This window comes from Rosa rugosa, chromosome 2 (assembly GCF_958449725.1).
Source record: "Rosa rugosa chromosome 2, drRosRugo1.1, whole genome shotgun sequence".
Taxonomy (NCBI): domain Eukaryota; kingdom Viridiplantae; phylum Streptophyta; class Magnoliopsida; order Rosales; family Rosaceae; genus Rosa; species Rosa rugosa.
The window spans coordinates 29651711-29668127 of NC_084821.1; the positions used below are offsets into that span (position 1 = coordinate 29651711).

General features: G+C 36.4%; 1 protein-coding gene across 2 annotated transcripts; it reads left to right on the plus strand.

Annotated features, from left to right (window-relative positions):
• The first annotated feature begins 9006 nt into the window (after nucleotides 1-9006).
• LOC133731872 (dihydropyrimidinase) lies at nucleotides 9007-16026 on the plus strand. Of its 2 annotated transcripts, none has more exons than XM_062159308.1 (13): nucleotides 9007-9215; nucleotides 9302-9463; nucleotides 11017-11068; nucleotides 11354-11623; nucleotides 11756-11967; nucleotides 13337-13457; nucleotides 14219-14306; nucleotides 14395-14473; nucleotides 14763-14850; nucleotides 14959-14999; nucleotides 15108-15160; nucleotides 15295-15451; nucleotides 15634-15763. In XM_062159308.1, the coding sequence occupies exons 1-13, from the start codon at nucleotides 9123-9125 to the stop codon at nucleotides 15637-15639; spliced, it is 1422 nt and encodes a 473-aa protein (XP_062015292.1). In that variant the 5' UTR covers nucleotides 9007-9122; the 3' UTR covers nucleotides 15640-15763. The 2 variants fall into 2 exon arrangements, with proteins under 2 accessions (XP_062015292.1, XP_062015291.1); XM_062159307.1 differs by having other exon boundaries at nucleotides 9012-9215; nucleotides 15656-16026.
• The last annotated feature ends 391 nt before the right edge of the window (nucleotides 16027-16417 follow it).

Genomic DNA, 16417 nt, shown 5'->3' on the forward strand with positions numbered 1-16417 from the left:
ATTCCGGGGATTGAGGGTACACCTGTCATTGTCAAACAATTAAACAATTAAAATTAAAACAAAGTATAATATTCACAAAGATATTCACAACTATAAACATTTTACACGAAAATAGGGGGGATTTTGTTTTTGGTTTTTCGAAAATAAAACTAAGTTAAGAAAACAAATAAAATATAAAAACATAAAAAACACGAATGGGATGAGAGAACAAAGATTAAAACCAAAACTATGATTAAAATCGATTCAATTTCTAACATTGTTCATCAAAGTCATGCAAGAGGAGTTGATCATGTGAAACGTTAAAAGCAAACAATTTCCCATATTTTACTTTTCAATGCTAATTAATCTAAGTGAAAGCACAAAGACTAATCCTATCAAACATGCATTCAAGCCCTAGAAAGCTAGTCAATCATGACATGTTCAACGCAATAAACACCTAGAAAGGCTATCAACTCAAGTGTGCAACTTAGTATGAAAAAGTCCACCTAATTGCAATTCTCTTTGATTAAATCCGATTTTTGCACAAAACCTTTACTACTTATCGATTTAAGAACACGAAACCAAAAAGTTGATTCATGTTCTTAAATTCGTAGCACCAATCATATAAAAACCCTAAAAGTTTCGAACCATTTAAGATTAAAATACAAAAGAAATCTATCATGCAAATTTAATCAAACACTCACACAAAAGCAACAATGAAGCGCAATATAAGAATCTGAAAATTCTCAATTAATCATAAAAATTCCAGAAATAATATTTTGTTCAAACATACATGTCAACTAGTTCATAACCAACGAAATTCAAAGCAAAGGTTACAAAGGAGAATCGGATTACACCGTGGATGATGATGAAGATGGATGAACGTTGTGGTCTCTTGAATCTCGAAAGCAAGCTTCAAGGATGGATATGGATGGTGATGCTCACGGCTTCTCTTCTTCTTCTTTGGCCTTGCTTGAACTCGTGGAGATGACTAGAGGATGGAGAGGATCACGGCTATGCTAAAAGGATTTTCTGATTTTTTTCTAAAGTGTAAAACGTAAAGAAAAGGGAACCTTTGACGTTGAGAAAGGTTGAGTATATATAGGGGACGCATCCTTGCTCTCCAAGCCGTGTAATTCTCTATAAGTTCTCACGGCAACAATGATAACTCCACCTATTTTTCCTCCAATGCTTGCTTGCCACATAAGCCCTATGATGTGTTCCAACCAATCACAAAATTCTCTTTTAATTCCCTAATATCTTGGCCGAAATTCCCTTGATAATATTCTGATTTTTCTCTTTGAATTCGGCCAAACTACCTTTAGGGATTTTAGGAATGTATCTAGACATCTTTTAGCACTTTTCTTGGTCTCCACACTTTTGCTTTCCTTAAAACTCTCCTCTCTTGCCGTCCAAAGCTAGGGTTTCACGTTGCTTTCTCTTTTCTCTCTTCATTCTTCACGGCAAAACCTTCTAGGGTAAGTCTCCAAGTATATTTCTTCCCATAAAAATAGCCCTAGAAAATCTCACCCGAAATCTTCTAGGTTCTTCTTGATTCTCACGCCTCTTCCCTTATTTATCTCTTGATATTTCACGGCAAAGGCTTCCTAGGGTTTCATCCATTGCGTCACAACCCTAATTCCATGGGCTTTGTGGGCTTTTGATCCATTTTGCCGAAAATCCAATAAGTCTTGAGAGTTCTTGGGCCTTGTTGCTTCTCATTCAAGCCTTGTCACCTTCCAACGTCATAACACTTCATTTTTCTATTTCTTTTTCATGGTAACGTTGGAAACTTCATTGGTAAGCTTTCCTCCTTTTCGCAGGGTTTCCTGGTTGAAGTAGGAGAACTTCTTTTCTTCATTTCTGCTCATTTCTGTGGTCCATTGTTTCTCATTTTTGCTCCCCTTGACGTTCGCAAGCTCCTCTTTCCATTTGTGAGTTCATTTCCACTTTTTAGCTCCGAGATCCTGAAAATAGAAACTTTCCTAAAATGAAAAATGGCAACTTTCCTAAACTGAAAATGGAAACTTTCCAAAAATGAAAAATAGAAACTACAAAAATAGAAACTTTCTACAAATAGGAACTTTCCCAATCGAAGAATGGAAACTTTCCTAAACAGAGTTTTAATAAGGAAATAACGCAGAAAATGTAGGGAAAAACAAGTAAAACGTCGCATTAAAATGCTCCTATCAGATAACGGTGGACTTCTTCATCAGACAACAGAAATCCACCGTTGTCTGATGAACTTTTTGTAGTAGTGACTGGTGCAAATGTCTCATCATAATCCACTCCATACTTCTGAGTATAGCCTTTAGCCACTAGTCTTGCCTTGTACCTCTCCACCGATCCATCTGAATTGTGTTTCACGGTATACACCCACCGACAACCAACTGTCTTCTTCCCGGGTGGTAATGATACTAGCTCCCACGTACAATTCTTCTGAAGAGCATCCATTTCGACTGTCATTGCTTGCATCCACTTCTCATCCCTCATTGCATCCTGCACTTTACTAGGGAGAGACACAGAAGATAATTGATTCACAAAGGCTACATACGGTTTAGACAGCCTATGGGTCGACACATAATTAGCAACGGGGTATTTAGCTTTTGCACTTAAAGTAGGTTCATAGTGCTTCGGGGGTTGACCACGGGTGGAACGACTAGCAGAGTTTTGGTGGGAACAATATCTGACACAAAAGAAGGAACACTAGCTGACACAGAAGGACTAGGCAAAGTTTTGGTGGGAACAATATCTGACACAGAAGATGGAACACTAGCTGACACAGAAGGAGTATTAGATAAAGAAGGATTAGAACATATCTCGGGTGACGACTGAGTAGGTGAGACCACTGAAGGAGAGGGAGAGACAGAAGAACTGTTCAAAACGGCATTGGCGACATCAGGAATTTCATCAGAAACAGAATCGGGAACTTCCTCTCCGGCCAACCGGTCAGATTGATCCGGTAGACTGGTCAGTAGCTGACTACCCAGATTCTCTTCTCCGTTCGGTGGGCTGCTGTCCTCTTTGTCAAGTTCCGTTCCCAAACACTCCAGCCTTGAGAACTCGGATGCCAGTCTCCCATCTTGGCCACGAAACAAATCTTCATAATAACAAGATTTCTCCCCCTGACGAGGAGTCACAGGAGGCAAAAAATAACATGCATCTTCACTGAACGTAACATCCATGGTGACATAAAACTTCTGGGATTGAGGATGATAACATTTGTAACCTTTCTGATGAGAACCATACCCCACAAACACACACTTAAGGGCTCTAGCATCCAACTTTGACATCTGATTCTTATATAGATGAACATAAGCAATACAACCAAAGACACGAGCAGGAAGAGTATTAGAAGATGGAATAGAAACATAGTTAGACAGAACCTCAAGTGGGACACGAGTCACACTACCTTGAAGAGGGACAGACGGAAGACGATTGATTAGATGAGAAGCACATAATACGGCCTCTCCCCAAAGATATTTAGGCATGTTAGCACTAAGTAGAAGAGACCGAGCCATGTCCAGAAGATGACGATTTTTCCGTTCAGACACCCCATTTTGCTCAGGTGTTTGTGGGCATGAAGTTTGATGTATTATGCCATGGTGTTGGAAATATTCATGAAAAGAATGATTGACAAACTCACCCCCATTATCGGAACGAAAGACCTTAGCATGAGCATCATATTGAGTACGAACAAGCTTATGGAATGCTGTAAAAGCAGAGAAAACATAATCTTTGGACTTAAGTAAAACCACCCAAGATAATCGAGTAAAGTCATCAATGAATAACACAAAATATCGCATTCCAGAAAGGATAGAATGTTTAGAAGGACCCCATACATCTGAATGAATTAACTCAAAAGGCATAGTACTAGAATGAAAACTCGAAGGATAACTAGACCTATGACTCTTAGCCAAAGCACAAGTTTCACAATGCAGGTTAGACTCACTAGCTCCCAGAAACAATGAAGGTATGGACTTCTTCATAACTCCAAAAGATGGATGACCCAAACGCCTATGCCACAACCATAGCTCACTCAATCTGTCAGGGCCAAAGGCTGTTCCGGTGCTTGTGTTGGCTATACGTACATGCAATCCAAGTGAAACAGCCTCCCCCTCAGGTCTCCCTTACCCATGATCACCCTGGTGCACATATTTTGAAAAATAACATACATTGGATAAAATGTTACAGAGCATTTATTTTGTGACCCCAACTGGGATACAGACAAAAGATGATGAGACAATGAGGGTACATAAAGCACATTATGCAATACAATGGATGGTGTAACCTGAACAGACCCAATACCTAAGACTGGAAAAGATGCACCATTCGCATTAGAAACATGGGATATAGAAGGGGATGACATAGACATAAAGACGGACTTATCATAGGTCATATGGTCAGACGCACCAGAATCAATTATCCATGTATCACTACCAGTAAAGTCAGAAACATGTAAAGCAACACCAATTTCACCTCGAGTTTCCTTAGTCAAGGAAACATTACCCTGTGAGGGATCTTGCCCTGCAATGCCGTAGAAGTCAGGTTCTGGCACCAATTGGACTGCCGCTTTGCCTCTTTGACCACCACCACGTCCTCCAGTATTATTGCCTCCTCTCCAACCAGAGTTCGTGTCATCGAGCTTTACACCAAAACTGTCACATTCTGAACAATCACAACCTCACGGGCCATAGAGTTCACCCCTCCATTCTGAGATCCTTGATAGAAGCATTTTAATGCGACGTTTTAACTGCATTTCCCTACATTTTCTGCGTTATTTCCTTAATAAAACTCTGTTTAGGAAAGTTTCCATTCTTTGATTGGGAAAGTTCCTATTTGTAGAAAGTTTCTATTTTGTAGTTTCTATTTTTCATTTTTGGAAAGTTTCTATTTTCAGTTTAGGAAAGTTGCCATTTTTCATTTTAGGAAAGTTTCTATTTTTTTTACCAGTTTCTATTTTCAGGTACTTGGAATAAATGAGCTGAAATGAGCTCATAAATGGAAAGAGGAGCTAGAGAACGTTGGAGGGAAACAAGATGAGATACAAAGGGATGCACAAATGAGCAGAATTGAAGAAAAGAAGTTTTCCTGTTTCAACCAGGAAATCCTGTCCAGGAAAGGAAATGACTCCTAGGCTGTCCAAGAAGTGTGATCGAAAATGTTGAAGTGTCATGATGTTGAGAAGCTTCTTGAAGACATTAGAAGATGACATGGCTTGAAGGTGACGCATAAAGGCCCAAGAACTCTCAAGAGAAGTTGGATTTTCGGCAAAATGGATAAAGGCCCATGGAAATTAGGGTTTGTGACGTAATGGAGATATTTTTGGAGGAATTAAATCTGATTTTGCCGTGGGAAATCATGAAGATAATGTGAAAAATCAAGAAGAAATCAAGGAAAAACGTTGGAGATATTCTAGGGAGAGTTTCAAGGGATTGTGCAACAAGAAAAAGCTCAAAACAAGTCCAGATTCGTTCCTAAATCCCCTCAATATATTTTGGACGAAAATGAGGAATAAAATCTGTATTTTGTCATGAAAATCAAGAGAAAATCAAGGGGAGACATTAAAGGAAGTCCATGGAGAGATTTAAGGAATAAAAGGTTCAAAAACAAGTCCAGATTCATTCATACAATTCCTAAAGGAATTTTGGCCGAAAATAAAGAAGAAAATCAGAATTAATTCATGGATATTCGGCAATAATATATTTGGGACTTATTTTGAAGGCTTATGATTGGTTGGATGACACACCAGGGCTTACATGGCAATTTGTGATTGGTTGAAGTTATGTGGCATTTTCTGATAATTCCTTGGAAAATAATAGAAGATTCATGAAGACTTGGAGACCAAGGCCAACGTCCCCTATATATACTCCCCCTATGCTAGACCTTTTAGAGACCCCCATAATTCAGAAATTTACTATATACGCGAAAGCTCTCTCCATCCTCTAGAGCAAGCCACGAAGTTCAAGCAAGGCCGAAGAAGAAGAAGAACCAAGCCGTGAGCATCATCATCCATTCTCCACCTTGAAGCTTGCTTTCGAGATTCAAGACTCCATACGTTTTATCTTTCATCCCCATCTCCATCTCACGGTGTAATTCAACCTCTTTCTTTATAACCTTGTTTGATTTCGTTGAAATTGTTTCTAGTTGACATATATGTTTGAACAATTGTTAATTTCTGGAATTTTATGATTAATTGAGAATTTTCAGATACATATATTGTAATTCGAGAGTTGCTTATGTGAGTTTGTTTAATTAAATTTGCTTTACAGAAAACTTTTATATGTTTATCTTATTTGGGTCGACACTTATAGGATTTGCATGTAATTGGTGCTAGGTTTAAGAACATAAATCAACTTTTTGCTTTGTGTGACTTGAATCAAAAGTAGTAAAGGTTTTGGACAAAGATCGAATTTAATTAACGAGGATTGCAATTAGGTGGACTTTTCCATACTAAGTTGTACACTTGAGTTGATAGCCTTTCTCTATGTCTAATGCGTTAAACATGTCATGATTGACTAGCTTTCTAGGGTTTGATTACATGTTTGATAGGATTAATCTAGGTGCTTTCACTTAGGTTAATTAGCATTGAAAAGTAAAATATGGGAAATTGTTTGCTTTCGAACGTTTCACATGATCAACTCCTTTCTCATGACTTAGATGAACAATATTAGGGTTTGAATCGATTTTAATCATGGTTTCGGTTTTGATCTTTGTTCTCTCATTCCATCATTATCTTTATGTTTTTGCATTTTATTTGTTTTACTTATTTAGTTTTATTTTCGAAAATCAAAACCAAAAATCCCCCCTTTTCGTAAATATGTATATATTTTGTTATATCTTTGTAAATATTATACTTTGTTTTAATTTTAATTGTTTAATTGTTTGACAATGACAGGTGTACCCTCAATCCCCGGAATAGAACGATCCCTATTTGCTTATACTACTAACGATATTTTCAGGGTTAAATTATGCGCTTACTTTTAGCGTATCAATCCTCCAGTGTTAATGCTCAAAGTCTGGTGGTAGCCAAACCTTCGTTTAACGCGGGTCCGGTGGGCGGACCGCTACTTTGTGGATTTAGTGATCTCCGCTAGCTGTCAAACGAAAGACAGGGCGTCAGAGGGAGACCGCGTTGGGCGGTCTTCACTTCTCCGATGCCTAAGTCAGTCAATGCATATAGACAGCATAACAATAAATGAGTAGTAAATGCGTAATTAATGAGGAGAGAGGAGAGAACCTTTTATAGGTGAGGAGGAGGCTGATCTTCTCCTTGTTTTCGATGTGGGACTGATGTGCTTCAGTCCCCAGCTTCAGGAGCTTCTGATGCTATCTTGGCATGGCGCGTGGCGGCGGTGATCTGGAGGTGATCCGAGGCTCAGGCTATAGCTCGCCTGGCTGTGTATCTGTATGTTATTCCTTTGGCAGGAATTAGTACCTCTGGCGGTACAATGAGCGTAGCCCATTATAGCTAATTATGCTTGTAAATGTACATGTATGTACATCCAGTATTCCCGTCGGTAAGAGTCAAATCCACCATCTTTTTTTTTTTTTTTTTTTTTTTTTTTTCCAGACCATACAAATTGTAACAAAAAGAATACCAAAGAACCAGGAAGGATATGGACGGACACAAGAACAAAAAAGGATGAACTGATGGACAAAGGCTGAAATCAACTTGTAGAAGCAAAAGAACCAATTCACAACTTGCAGAAGCAAAAGAACCAATTCGACAAAAAGAACCAAGGCAAGAGAATCAATCGACCAAAAGAACCAATTCAACCAAATCAAAAAGGACCGAATCAAAAGAACCCTATATTTGCAGCGGAAAGATCAAACCGAGTCCGAATGGATCTCGGCTTTGATACCAAGTCAAGAAGAACAAAGGAATAAGAGATTTGAGATTTTCTGATATGATTTTTACCTTCTCCAAGAACGGAGTATTTATACAAGATACACCAAGACCTATTAGGAAACTAATTACAACAGAATAATCTTAATAATATACAATATTCACAATCCTAATTACATGGCATGACTCACGCCAACAATAGCAGCTTTTGTTGCTGGTGACAGTAGCTTTTGTGGTCGCCGGAGGTCGGTCAGAGACCCGCCGGAAGTTGGCCGGAGACCCGTCGGAGTTGAGAGAGAGGATGATTGTTGATTTTTTACTCTAGTGGCATTTATGTAAATATGTTGATTTTTATATCTAAAATTTAACACCTTTATTAATTTAGTGGCCTTATGAGGGAAAAAAAATAGTTGGTGGCCTTATGGCTAAAAAAACATTCAAATATGCACTTATATGTAATTAACCCTAAATTTTTCCGGGGCTCACAAAGTTGAAGAGCAAATTTTGTTCTGATGTCCAAATAGAAATTCGAGTATTTCAAAGTATACTGTTTCCAATATTAGAAAACGTTGTAAGCTCATTATCTAGATAAACATGACCTAACCAACACAATTATCTTTACTGACCGCACCTCTGCTTGTCAAAAACTTGCTAAAATTATGAATTCCCAGTGAGGAAGAGACTTTTTTGATAACCCCGGACAAACAAACGAGTCTCTGTGAAGAAATAATATTAGGATTAAATATAGGCACAAGAACTGTCAATATGGTTGAACGAGTCGGCACATCCACAAAATTCTTAAACAACACAACATGATACTTTTCCGGTGGAGATACTCGGTCTAAGTTGTATTTGTTATTGTGCTTTTGTTTTTTCGGCTTTAAACTGCCATATATCCTCACAAACAGTCATGCTATGGTAGTTAGTTGATTATGTGATCTAACTGTAAAAAATAATAAGACAATTTGAATGTTCTTTCGATTTAAATCTAAGGACAGTTGAGTACCAATTAAGTGACCACTAGAACATGACTCTCGAAACCAAAATGTGGACGACATGATGGCGGTGATGATCTTCATATGTAGGAAAAACCAAAAAAAAAAGAAAAGTATCTTGTGAGTGATAACAGCTCACACAAAGTTGACTGTGTGACGGATACACCTGAGAAATCCCGAGAGAGTTTGAAAAGTATAAAATCCCATATCGGGGGCGCTCAAAGCCAAAAGAGACTTTAAGAGAGTGATCACTTCCAGACTTGCAGGGCTGGAACGAAGACCAAAAAGGCGGCTTTCCAATGGGCTCCGGCCTTCATCAACTGCTCTTCCCTCTTTTATCTCTCCTCCTCCTCCTTCTCTTCGCCTGTCCTTCGACCTCCGAACCCGGCCAGGTACACTCCTCTCTCTGTTTGCTTCACCAGAAATCACTGCCACAGGTTTTATATCTCGATTATTTTGTTATGCTTGCGTGTTCCAGTTCTGCAATTCTGGATTTGGATATGGCGATTTCGCCGGTGAGGTTTCGTCGTCGTCCAAGTTGTTGATCAAAGGAGGGACTGTGGTGAATGCCCACCACATGGAGATTGCTGATGTTTATGTGGAGGATGGAATCATTGTTGCTGTCAGCCCCAATATCAAGGTACACTTTAGCCATTGACTTTCCAAATATCATGCGTCAATGTTTTGTTGTATTGGTTAAACACTTGTAGGTAGGTAGGGCTGCAATTTTGTTGTGGCATTATCATACCCTGATTTGTTTGATTAATTGTCTCGGATTGGCTGACACTAACCTGACCTGTTTAGTTCATCTCCATGCTAACCCAACCAGTTTATCAATCATGCTATGCTGCCAGGTTCACCCCTATACACACTGTGAACTACAAGTATAAAACTAACTTCTCCTTATTTCCAGACCAGACGTATTACTCTGCACTCCTCATAAATTGAATACCTACTTGATATCGGTATTAGCAAAACTAGAGGAAATAATATTATTAATTGTAAGCATTCACTCATTACTATATCAAGATCTTAAAGAAATTAATCATTTTCTTTCATACAAATATTAGTTACACAAGTTTGTCATATCAACTTCGGGTGTTTCATGTATGTACTAACCCAGCATGCTTATTGTTTGTGTTAGCAGGTCTTGTCAAGTAATTTCAATATAAACCCTCAAACTTTGTAGTGCATTTGAGTCACATCTTCATATCTATTGAAAATTGCCACCCGATTGTTGACCTCCTAGCTCCATTCAAAAACTTGTAGTTTTCCCAAATTTTTTTCTCAAATAGGTAATAATGTGTGTCTAATCCCCAAATTGCATATGTGGAGTGGGTAGACCTTAGTTTTAGATTTAGCACCTCTTGTTTTATTAAACAAAAGCTGATAGAGTTTATAATATGTAAAACCTTATGATACTGAGAAGGCATACAACTATATTTGGTCTTTTGATGTCTATGTATGATAGAAGCATTTGGATTTTGCTTTCGCTGATAGATTTTTCAATACTTGATAACAAGTCTTCAATTGGTGCTCTAGTATGTTATTCCCATATAAATTGGTTCAAAGAGGATGTCGTTGTAGTGGCAGGTCAGAAGAAACTATATAAGGGAAAGACTGATCCTGTTAAGTGTTCTGTGCTTACCTCTCCTAAACAAATCCTTGCCAAAGGAGTGCCACAGATGTCAGTTCAGATTTTATTTTAATGATAAAACAAAACTTTGACATTTTGCCCGAATTTCCCAAAACCTTCTTTTATTAAATTGATTTATCTGAGGGAATTTTGGCCTTTTCTGTCTTTTGTTAAAATTTGTTTGTAAAAATAGGGTCAATGCCAAGCCATAAAAGTTTTTGTTATCAAGATAACAATAACTTCATGTAACATTTAGTTTTTCCACTTGAAATCAAGAAAAGGAAATTCTTTATATGTTAGGAAATTCTTTATATGTTATCTCATTTATGGGGTATATACTAATTGAAATCAGCAGTTTGTAAAGATTGAATTACATATCAAGCCAAATGGAGAATCATGTGTATACACATGATTGAGTTCTCTTTCCAACTTTATTATTTCATTATCTCTTTCTCTTTACTCTTCAGATTTTTTTGTCCATCATTTTCTTAATGCTTTCAATGGTTTTGAGGTCATTCTACCTTGCATATTTTATTTTATTTTCAATTCCATGGCAGGTTGGTGATGATGTTACTGTGCTTGATGCCAGTGGAAAGTTTGTCATGCCAGGTTAGGTTTTCATGATCTGCTTATGTAACTCCAGCTTTTCAAAATTTTCGGAGTACTTGAGGCTAATGGTGAATAACAGGCCTGATATGGAAATATGGAATTGAAAGTTTTACATCAAAAGCTCATATTACTTCTTATGTTTGCTGATATCTAGATATCTTTTGTTCAGTATCTATCCCCTCTTATAGTTAAACAAGTCTATTTCTCAAGGACAACTCTGTTTCCCAAGCATTTGTAATTGCAGGAACATGGATCTAAAATGCAAATTCTGTTTGACATTAATAGGAGGAATCGATCCCCATACTCACCTAGCCATGGAGTTCATGGGTACAGAAACTATTGATGATTTCTTCAGCGGTCAAGCTGCAGCGTTAGCAGGTGGAACAACTATGCACATTGACTTTGTTATACCAGTAAATGGAAGTTTAACGGCAGGGTTGGAAGCTTATGAAAAAAAATCTGGGAAGTCCTGTATGGATTATGGCTTCCATATGGCAATTACTAAATGGGATGAAATTGTTTCACAAGAAATGGAAATAATGGTTAAAGAGAAAGGTTTGTCATCTATCTTTCCAGGTTTAGTTTTTCTGAATTTTAGATTTTGTTATGTTATGAGCCTAGTTATTGACTGCTATAGTTGTTTGAAATATCTGTATCCGTTTATACATATTCGTCGATATTATTCAGGTATAAACTCTTTCAAGTTTTTCCTGGCCTACAAGGGGTCTCTTATGATCAGCGATGAGCTTCTACTACAAGGATTCAAAAAGTGCAAGTCTCTTGGTGCTTTAGCTATGGTGCATGCAGAAAATGGAGATGCTGTATATGAAGGACAGAAAAGAATGAAAGAACTTGGTATTACTGGTCCAGAGGGGCATTCTCTTTCAAGACCCCCAGTGGTAATTATAGAAGATATTGTTCTTGCAAAATTAATATGAATAAGATCAAATGGTTTTTCTTACTACTTCACTCCACATGGTTAGTATATTTGTATGATCTACAAAAATGGTAGGTCTTTGAAATTCAAATATTAGTTAGTCACTACAAATTCTGCATTCTCTCCCATCCATAAGAGAAATTATGTTGTAATAATTACTGGTTTCTGCTGCATTACCTTCCATAATAGAAACATTACCATCATTTTTTTTATTAAACTAAATTTTTAGTCCCATTTCAATGTATTAATATTCTTCTGTCATCAGATTTTAGTAGCAAATTTATGAGATAAAAAATTGAAATAGGTAAAGCAAAAGCGGAGTAGATATTGTAGTACTCCTAATGTTGGTGGGGTTGTACTTTCTTGCTTTCAAACTAAGCGAATGCTTTGTCTTATTATCTTTGAAAGACAACTAAAAGTTTCATAGTATGGAAGAAAATACCAATGTCTATATGCCTTTTTATATCCATCAAGTTCAACTTTTAGGGTTAATTCCTCTGAAAGACATTGATGGTTCTTTTTTTCTTTCCCATGAAGTCCATTTGAATGGACAGTACTGGAATTTTTTTCTGTCCTTTTCTGCAGTCCTGTAACTTTTGGGGAAATTTTACTGTGATGCAATTAATTTCACATTATTGACTTTTTTCAATGCAATATTGAGCATAGTTTCTCTCCTAGATGTTTTTTATACATTCACACCTGTAACATGAGACAAGAAGGAGCTAAAAAGATTTATTTATTATTATTATTATTATTTTTTTTTTGCTTTCTGTAATTTTTTGGAAAATTTTTATTGCAATGCAATAAATTTCACATTATCGACTTTTTTCATTGCAACATTGAGCATATTTTCTCTTGTACATGTTATCCATACATTTTTACCCTTTTAGCATGAGCCAGAACAAGAGCTAAAAGAAAATTGATATTAGGATTTGTTTGAGTGTAGTTGCATTAGTTTTCAGTTCAGTATTTAATGACCGCATGGGGAAAAAGTGCTTCTATTCGGGAAATATTTCAGCAAAAATGATCTTATTGGTAAATTTCCATTATTTTATAGCATGTAGGGTTCCAGGCATTTGTCTAAAAGATTTGGTAATGGCTAGACTACAACAAGCAGGATGACTACTTCTAGATGATCCCTATTGAGCTGCATGTTAAGTAATGGTTCCTTGAGTAATGAGTAATGACTATGCAATTTATCCGAACTTTATCTTTTCTATGGAACTTTATTTTGTAATTTATTTTTCCTATTCGGTCAGTCTTGCACTGATTGTTTCCCATTTATATATATTTGATCATATATACCTAATGTATGATTCAACAACACGCAGCTGGAAGGTGAGGCAACTGCTCGAGCCATTCGATTAGCATCTTTTGTGAATACCCCCCTCTATGTAGTTCATGTGATGAGCATTGATGCCATGGAAGAAATTTCTAAAGCTCGCAAATCAGGTTTTAGCATTATTCTTGCTATGTTGGTGAAATTATTTTACAGCAGCTTTGAATTTTGTTTCTGTTTTTTTTTTTTTTTTTTTTTTAATTTATCGGTGTACAGCCCAAGATTTTTCATGCCTTAATCATGTTCAATCACTCTTTCCTAATGTTTCATTATGTGATTTGGACCAATTCTGTTCATTATCTTTATTTAGGAATCTGGTTGTAAAAAAAGCATTAGTTTCTTGAACTTTACTCTGTTTTTTAGCTTTTTTTTCCTTCACCCGTCAAAATTACTGAGTGATGAGAGGTGAACGTGTTGCAAGAGAATTGTGACACCCGATGCAGGACTGAAGCTTTAGGCTGCTGGGTGCTCATGCATCAACACACACGCTGAGTGTGTTTTAGTAACTGTAATGAATTTCGTATCTAAATTGGTGATGCTTTAGGTAATTCTAGCAAGTGAAAGGTATTAGACTTGTCCATCATTTTATGTCTCTCTTTGGTAGTTCGAGAGACCAAAAAGCTAAAAATGAACGAAGTTGGAAAAAAAACACACAAAACCATAAAATAAATAAACAAACTAAATATTGCACTTATTTACAGTTCTTTGTTGTTGTTGTTCTCAGTATCTCATTATGTGGAATTCAGTCTCATAAGTTTTAAACGAAGTTGCAGAAGTTATACTTCAAACAAATTTTTCATACACCATGTATTGTTCCTTTCTTTTATGAGTTTATCTATCATTTTCAAAAAATGTTCGACTTTTTAAATTACAGGGCTTAAGGTCATTGGCGAGCCAGTAGTCTCTGGGTTAGTGCTTAATGAATCTTGGCTTTGGGATCCTGACTTTATCACGGCTGCCAAGTAAGGAGCTGCATTTTTTTTTATAAAATATGATATGGCTTTTGTCACTCAATCACATGTTAAGCATAAAGATCTCGTGATGTTTTAGGTATGTCATGAGTCCCCCTATCAGGGCTGCAGGACATGACAGAGCCCTCCAAGCTGCTCTTTCAATGGGAATTCTGCAGGTGTCTCTTGTTTGAAAGTTATCTGAGAACTATTTTATTCAGTCCTAATGGTTAATTTACCTAAGTTTAAAAATGAGAGAAGCAAGAAATAGGAATTTGCTGTTAATGTTGAGACCAGATTATGATATTCCCTTGACATTATACTCCGAACCAGACAACTACTTATCACTCTTAATACCCAGCTTCCTATACTGTATTTATTTATAAATACTTCAGCTACCAAAGTCTAATATTGAACAAATTTTTTTAACATATATTTGTTCCTTAAGAGAGTTTTTGTATGTTGCAGCTTGTAGGAACTGATCATTGTGCCTTCAATTCTACACAGAAAGCTCTTGGAATTGATGATTTCCAGAAAATTCCAAATGGTGTTAATGGTAGTCAGAGAAAGTCTTTGATATTGTTAATATTATATGGTCTGCTTTGCATACAAGGCAACTGTTTTTTTTTTTTTTTTCCTACTAATCAAATTAACTGATAATTAGGTATTGAGGAGAGGATGCATGTCCTATGGGATACAATGGTGGTAAGCTGTTAAATAGTTCCTGCATCCACATCCTTCAAAATAAGCAGCTTGAATTAAGATTTTATTTTTTTATTTTTTGAAATCGCTCTTTTGCTGCATTACTTTCAGGAATCAGGTCAAATTTCTGTAACTGACTATGTCCGGTTGACAAGTGCTGAATGGTATCTTATCTTTTCTTTGCTTATATCTGAAACTTGAAGTTTAGAGAAAAGCAGAAAATTGCACTTTTTTATACAGTTCCTGTTATGCTGCCTATATTATGGCAAATTGATTTCCATGCCCACAATACTCTCAGTGCTAGGATTTTCAATATATATCCGAGGAAGGGAGCAGTTCGTGCTGGATCGGATGCCGATATAATTATATTAAATCCAAACTCAAGCTTTGAAATAAGTGCAAAGTCCCATCACTCTAAATCTGATACCAATGTCTACGAGGGATGGAGAGGGAAGGTAATCTGATCACTACTATTTTGTTATATGTTTCCTAATATCACATTTGTCCCCTCAAACTTTTATCTATTTACATGTCACAATATACCTCATCATTAATTTTAGAACTGACGTGTGTTTTGTGACATCTGTATATTTTCTACACAAATTCATTTTACATTGTTGTGATACCCTGGCATCAGAGTTAATGCTACATTTTCTCAGGGAAAGGTTGAAGTCACTATTTCTGGTGGAAGAGTTGTTTGGCAAAATGATGAACTGAAGGTTGTTCCTGGTTCTGGCAAGTACATAGAAATGCCACCATTCAGTTATCTTTTTAATGGAATAGAGAAGGCCGATGCAAAGTACCTATCTTCTCTTAAGGCTCCCGTAAAGCGCTTAAGAACCACCACCTAGAATGCTGGTACCATATACCCTTTTCATTTCGTATTGAATTTCTGTACATGATGGTCCAGTATATATGCCCTTGTCTTGATAAATAAGATGTACACATTTGTTTTTTTACCTTATTGTATGTCTAATAGAGAATTCAGTTTAAAAGTAAATAAATATATACCTGTTGTAGTTTGCAAATATTTTACGATCTACTACATATATATATATATATGATCAACACCTATATATACTGCCATCTGGGCTCTGGCAATGCAGATAATGAACTTCTATTCTGATCTGAGTTTGTGACTTGTATTTTTAACATAATATCACATATATATATATATATACTGCCCTCTGGGCTCTGCAATGCAAATAATGAACTTCTATTCTGATCTGAGTTTGTGACTTGTATTTTAAAAAAAAATCACAGAATTATATATATATATATATATATATATATATATATATATATATACAGGGCCCTTCTAGTGATGAGGGATCTTTTTTTTTTGTCTTTTCTAGGGATAGGGCATTAAACTAACTTTTGGATCATATTTTAACATCTTAACCTACCTCAATCATCATCGA

Bases quoted from the DNA above. Each gene is read 5' to 3' on its own strand.
- LOC133731872 (XM_062159307.1), top strand. From the start codon at position 9,123: ATGGGCTCCGGCCTTCATCAACTGCTCTTCCCTCTTTTATCTCTCCTC. The intron at 15,161-15,294 runs GTATCTTATCTT...CAATACTCTCAG, and splicing joins CGGTTGACAAGTGCTGAATG to TGCTAGGATTTTCAATATAT. The intron at 15,452-15,655 runs GTAATCTGATCA...ACATTTTCTCAG, and splicing joins ACGAGGGATGGAGAGGGAAG to GGAAAGGTTGAAGTCACTAT.